At 39.9% G+C, this 6,469-nt stretch overlaps 2 protein-coding genes across 2 annotated transcripts in view; one reads left to right on the top strand and one right to left on the bottom strand.

Moving 5' to 3' along the window:
* Nucleotides 1-775: 775 nt before the first annotated feature.
* LOC125485284 lies at nucleotides 776-2,089 on the bottom strand. The gene has a single exon (XM_048607392.1). It carries the CDS (start codon nucleotides 2,087-2,089, stop codon nucleotides 776-778), a length of 1,314 nt encoding a protein of 437 aa, XP_048463349.1.
* Nucleotides 2,090-2,794: 705 nt separating this feature from the next.
* Nucleotides 2,795-6,469, top strand: part of LOC109910842 (inner centromere protein B-like) — a 12,256-nt gene continuing 8,581 nt past the window's right edge. Inside the window, exons 1-2 of the mRNA XM_048607305.1 lie at nucleotides 2,795-2,851; nucleotides 3,007-3,029. Coding sequence (XP_048463262.1) covers nucleotides 2,795-2,851; nucleotides 3,007-3,029 — 80 coding nt within the window. The remainder of the gene's footprint in view (nucleotides 2,852-3,006; nucleotides 3,030-6,469) is intronic.

The following is a 6,469-nucleotide window of genomic DNA, read 5'->3' as shown; positions in this document are numbered from 1 at the left end:
CACCACAGAAACCAATAAATCTTTGTGGACAAATTCCTTTCAGGTTACCAGTGAGCACTGTTATGTCACCACTGACAGAATCTAACCCATTAACTTTTATTGTAGTGGTTTTTAACTGTGGATCCAGTAACTGTCTGAAGCTTAGCTTTGGGGGTGATAATCTTTTAAGGAAATGAGAAATTAATGGTGAAATTTGTGCCTCTCATTGTGAAGAATGATAGTATTGGGGAACAGAATGCTTTATATTTTGGCACTGAGTATCAGGATCAAACACTTCCCACGATAGACACAACTGGGGGTTAAAGTCTTCCCTACATTTTTCCTTTAAAGCAAAAGTAGTCTGAAACCAAAAGAACATTTCACTGCACCAGTGTGAGAATTTCCATCTCCTATATCGGTCACCATATTTCTTGATTGAGTGAATGCAAATTTAGGGGCAATTTTGTGCTTTTGTCAGTTTGCTAATTCAGAGCTGGTTTGATGTTGCTCAGACCTCCTAATTCACATTAGAATCTTGCAACTGGCAGGCTGGTATACTCAAAGATGAAAAGCCAGTATAAAAGCTTGTGTGTTATTTCATTCTACCAGAGCTGCTTCTTAAAGCCCCCACAATGAGAAATCATTGCGTAGCAATTACACTGCATTATGTAAGCTTGCTTCACTATATGCTACATTGGAGCTGCATTCAAAATTTGCCATGTTCAAAATATGGTTTAAATAAAGCTATATATGGTCAAGAAAGCGAAATGACACATAGAGTCTTTAATGTTTCATCTCAGTCATTTGCTTCTGCGTGCTTATCCATTTTCCCATTCTCAGGAATGTTTTCTGCAGTTTCAATTATGATATCCATCAGATTGACTAGGTCTCCATCATTGAGTGAGAATCTTGAATCATTTGGAGGCATGGTGTCGTATTTCAGATGTGTCTTCATATTGGTATCACTTGTGCAATCAGCAGTGGTCATGGATTGAGTGGTTATATTGAGGTACTTGGAGGATGTGCCCATTTCAGAAAACCCCAGGGAAGGTGTGCTTCCTGCCTTATAATCACTGCCAGAGATTGTTCCACTGTGACTTAGTATCTTTGACCTCCCCAGCATTGGGGAAGACACTGGTGTGAAGGAAAAGGTGGATATGGTTGGGCCACAGCCTGGTGTGTTGAGTGAAGGATTTGAAAGGTCTGGACTGTTGGCACGTCCAAGGGGTTCAAGAGTCAGTCTAGGATGCTTGCGGGCTCGGAAACCAGTGCTTGTATTGAGCTTTTGTTTCAATTCGATTGGCTTATCTGTGTCTGAAGAGCTGTCTGTCAACAAACAGGATGGACTTTCAGGAACCAGTAGTAGGTTATTACTGCTGTTAGGATTCATGCTGCTGGATGTTGGTATAAGAGTCTCTTTACTGTTTCTGGTACTTGTAGCAGCTTCGTCTTCAGATGCAATGTGACCACTTTCCACTGCTAGGACCTTTGCAGATGTTTCATTCAGGCAGGCAACTTTATTGGCATGAATAGTGTTTCCCTTGTCCAGCTCATCAGGTTTGGAGGCTGACACATTGCCATTACTGCCTTGGTTTCCACCTGAGGAGACTGAGATGTTAGCCAACATGGAGGATTTCTTTAAAGGGATCCTTTTGAGAGGAAATGTCATGGGAATAGATTGGATGGGTGTTTGAGGTGCACTATAGTAGCCAGGTCTGTCATAAAATGAAGAGGAGATGAAGCTGTCGAAATCCCTTGCCTCACTATCCAAGGCAACACAACCTTGGGTGGACCCTAAAGGTGAATGAGAGGATGAGGAGGCTCGGTGGATTCTTGCGAAGGGTCTATTTGGAGGGAGACATCCTGGCTTATGGAAACCATTAGGTGTTGATTCTGAGCTCAGGAAGCTGTACATAGCAGCCTGCGATAAAGCACTATTCCTCTTCCTCATTAGATTAATTCGAGGAGTGGATCTGGAAATGTTCTGCAAGTTCATTGATGGAATTCCTAGGAGTCGGCCTAAGTTACTCAGAAGTGGAGTGGCATGGTTTACTTCTTCATTCTCATTGATCTGTTCCAGGGGCTGGAACTCCATCTCCTCTTTAAGCATGCTGTAAGGGATGCAAATGTACATTTTCAGCAAGCAAATATAATCAAGTATGTTGTATCTCTCAAAACAGAAAAAGAGCGCATTTTCTCAAGGTTTCACAAATAGCTCAATTGGCAAAGTTGTTGTACAGCTGACCTTGATGGACTAGAATGCACCAAATTAGATCCTCTGTATTTGCCCACCTCAATGGAATGGAGTTAGCCTCCATGTTCTTTCACTAAGGAGAAATACGTTCACCACAATATGAAATCTGATCATTCTTCAATAATTTTGTATGGATGTAAAGTTCACTAAATTACATGATACACACTTCTACATGGACAAGATTTTCCCTATGGGCGAACCACTAAAGGAAGATGTTTGTAGAAACAGTAATTTCCCAGCATTAGTGCCGTCTCTCATCAATAGCATAAAAGCAATGTTAGTGTTATTTCTTGGAGGAAACAAGGGTCTTGCCCACCACTTGGAGAGCTAGCAAGAGCTCTGTGACACCTCTTTCCAGGTACTTAAGTGGGCAGTGGTGGACCTTCCCCAGAATCCTACATCCCAGCTGACAGAAATCCATTTGACGAGAGCTTCCGGTCATCAAAGGTTAGCAGTTCCTTATTGCTTAGAGTTTTAGCAGGGAGGCAGTGGCTACTGCTGGTACTTTACACTTACCTCAGGTCTCAGATTGTTGATGGGCACAGGTATAGCTGAATGATAATGGGTGAAGTTCAGAGGATGGGAATTCCAACAAATGCTTCCAACTTATCAAGGAATGTAAGAAATATCTTTAAAAAGGTTGTTTTTAACCTCAGGTGGAGTATCTCTATCTTTATTATTTTGCACATTTACTTTATATGCTGCTTCTGAGCAGTAATACATTGTACATAAATCTAACTGTTAACTTTTACATATCCCTTTTGGTCTAACAGGTGCTTTTACAGCTTTTTGAAAGGTATGTGGAACATGTGGCAACTCACATGATCACCAGTGGCTGATATCTCAAAAAAGAAAAAGATCATTGTTAATCCTACAGATCTTGGATAGCACTGCATTTCAGTTCACAGTCTGTTCGTGGAAACTGCTGGGAGGCACTTGGAGACCTAAGGCCCTGGTGGAAACTGCACACATTCCTTAGGATCCAACTTCAATCCACAGGGTAACAATTGGCATTCTATTAATGGCTTTAATGCTGTGGGATAAGGAGAGGAAGATCAATCAATGTTCCTGCTTTTACTCTCATTCCTGTGATTCAACCGCTGGAAAATGTCTGTGTGTGTGATCAGGTGAAGATGTTGATTGTGAAGATTGTTTAGTACTCAATGTCCAACACAGAAAGAACGGGCAGTTGGGCAAGATTCTGGAGGAAGGAGGAATGAAGTTCAACAAAGATGGCAGCAAAGTACAAAAGATGGATGTAAAAGTACTGTTGTTTCAGCCTCATCTGACTCACTTTCTTGTAGCTAAAAAGTATCTGGCATCCTATGTCTTATACATCAGGACAACGTTAAAGAGATAGTATTAAATCTATACAAATTATTAGTTAGCCAACAGTTAGAATAGTGTCAGAGATAGCAAGAACGGCAGATGCTGGAGTCTGAGATAACACAGTCTGGAGCTGGAAGAATACAGCAGGCCAGGCAGCATCAGAGGAGGAGGAAAGCTGACGTTTCGGGTCGGGACCCTTCTTCAGAGCACATGGAATTATACCAAGGTTTTGGAAAGTATGTGAAATAGATTTCCTAAGTATTGATAGACTTTACCTACAAGCAAGAGTTGAGAAACTGGGGCTTATTGTATCTGAACAAAGGAGAGATCTGTGAAAAGGATTTTTACAAAGTAATCAGGAAAATAAAATCTATTTCCACTGGTCAGTGAGTCAGAAACTAGAATGTGTAAATTTAATACACTTGGAGAAAGTACAGAGAGAAAGTTAAGGAGAAAATAACATTTACTCAGTGTTGTTAGGACATGGAATGCTAATTGACCTTTTTCTGTCCTACCAAAGTTTGTAACCAGTGGTGGGACTCGTAAGGCCCAAAGCCTGGTAGTAAATTTCCTTTATAGCTTCTCTGCTGAATCAGTGTTTATCTGTGATGGCCACATAATGAAACAGTCTGCTACTATTTATTGACCAGGTTCATTATATGAAGAATTACTATATAGTTACAAAAGGGTTAAACATGATTTCACATCTTTAGAAGAGGAAGAAGAGAAGGTAGCGGTATGTATGGATTCTTTCAAGCTTGAAGTGGTTTAGTGTGAATTAGGATATTCATCTTTTTGGGCTAAGCAGAAGAATCTTGTTATATAAACAATATGAAGGTTACTTCACTACTGCAACTGTTTACAGATTGTGAACTATATTATTACAGTGATAGGAGCACACTAACCCCAGACCTGTGCCTTACAAGCTCCTTCTTTATACTACCTGAGTCCCTAATGACATCATCAAAGTGGGTGACATTTATTGTACTCAATTAATTATGAATATTTTTACATCTTTCCAGTCCCATAAACAGCATTTACCCCCAAGCCCATTATCCTCATAATGATTATACTGTTTTGCATGTGCTAATATATTTGCATTTGCTACTATCTCATCTCCCTCCAAGATTTTGACTTTGCAAATTCACATCTGCATGTTTCACCATTTTGTCCAAAGATGTTCTCCTCAGACTTGGAAGAATGGTAGTTTGTTAGGTAGAAGATATTTGACTTGGACTGTCTTCCTGATAGTCTGAGGTCTGTGGCTCCCTCTTGAATTGAACGGTATTTAACCTCTTGTAATTCTTTCATAAACGACTTTGATGATATACGCCTATTCTTTATAGCTGTCAACGTGATCCCTACTATTGTAGGTGATATTATTCTTTTCATGTTGCGGGTCTCTTCTTAGTACTGTCATCTTTGGAGTTGAATGGACCACATCTTTAATCTGTGTCAGTGGAATTCTTTTCCTAATCTTCTTGAAAGTTCTGGGTTTTGATACAAATGTTAGTATGTCAAAATATTTTGTCTTGGTCACTGATTTTGCCCAGGAGAATTGTGGATTTGTCTTCTAAAGAATGTTTCACCATTTTTTAATCTCTTTGTTTGGGTAGTACTTTGACATTTTGCTTTTCTCTGGCTGGCTTCTGCTTCGGCACATTTTGTGAAAGTGACATACTTTCTTATGATAAGAGCATTCAGTTTTAAAATCTGAGCACTGTTCACATATTTGACATTTCTTTACTCCATAGATCTGGCAATGACTTTGTCTCTGTCTATCCTGCACGCTTCATAAGTTTTTCCGTATATCTTTTGTACTTAAGAAATGCATAAATTCTGTAGCTCTCTTGTGCCAAGTTTTACCTTCTCCTCATAGGATTGACCGGCTTTCCTTCCGGACTTCCAAAATTACTCTCCAACTGGTGAATGGCTTTCTCTCGGGTTAGTTATTTTTAACTGTAATGGATCTGACAAAGATTCACCAGCAATGCTTGCAGCAATCTAGTCTTGTATGAGTTCTGACTTTAAGTCACTATAATCACAGCTCTCCACTAGCCTCTAGAGACCATTAATGGAACCATCTATGGATTCACCTGCATGCCGCACTCTTTTGTTGAATCTTGCCCTTTCAAGAATTTTACTGGATCTTAGATTTAAAGAATTATCAAAGGCCTTCGGTACCATTTTGAATGTGTGCGATATTTCAATATGGTGAACAATAATATCATCTGCAGTACTCCCAATTGTGTGGAGAAGTGTATTTTCTAGTTCTGTTCCTGACTTACATTCCAGCTGAGAAGTGGTTCTATACCTGAAGCATCGTCTCCTCAAGGATGTCCAATATTGTATTCTATTTGGCCCATCTTTGAAATTAAATCTTTCTGGCAAAAACGTTTCTGATACCATAACTTCCAAAAGTGTTCAACTATTTATCTTTTTTAAAGATTATTATTTTTCAGTAATGGTGGTTCTTTGGCGCTTTGGTTCTGAACAGGAGACTTTTTCTGTATTTTATGGCTGTAATGGAGGTTTACCCTCTCTTTGTGTCTGTAATGGAGGTTTACCCTCTCTTTGTGTCTGTAGTGGAGGTTTATCCTCTCTTTGTGTCTGTAATGGAGGTTTACCCTCTCCTTGTGCCTGTAATGGAGGTTTATCCTCTCCTTGTGCCTGTAATGGAGGTTTATCCTCCCTTTGTGTCTGTAATGGAGGTTTATCCCCTCTTTGTGTCTGTAATGGAGGTTTATCCTCTCTTTGTGTCTGTAATGGAGGTTTACCCTCCCTTTGAGTCTGTAATGGAGGTTTATCCTCTCTTTGTGTCTGTAATGGAGGTTTATCCCCACTTTGTGTCTGTAATGGAGGTTTATCCTCTCTTTGTGTCTGGATTGGAGGTTTACCCTCCCTTAA

Source organism: Rhincodon typus, chromosome 17 (genome assembly GCF_021869965.1).
Source record: "Rhincodon typus isolate 14 chromosome 17, sRhiTyp1.1, whole genome shotgun sequence".
Taxonomy (NCBI): domain Eukaryota; kingdom Metazoa; phylum Chordata; class Chondrichthyes; order Orectolobiformes; family Rhincodontidae; genus Rhincodon; species Rhincodon typus.
The sequence above is the reverse complement of the archived record's forward strand: the minus strand, read 5'-3'. Positions and strand labels throughout refer to the sequence as shown.

Coding starts and splice junctions, on each gene's coding strand:
- LOC125485284 (XM_048607392.1), bottom strand. CDS start 2,089: ATGCTTAAAGAGGAGATGGAGTTCCAGCCCCTGGAACAGATCAATGAG.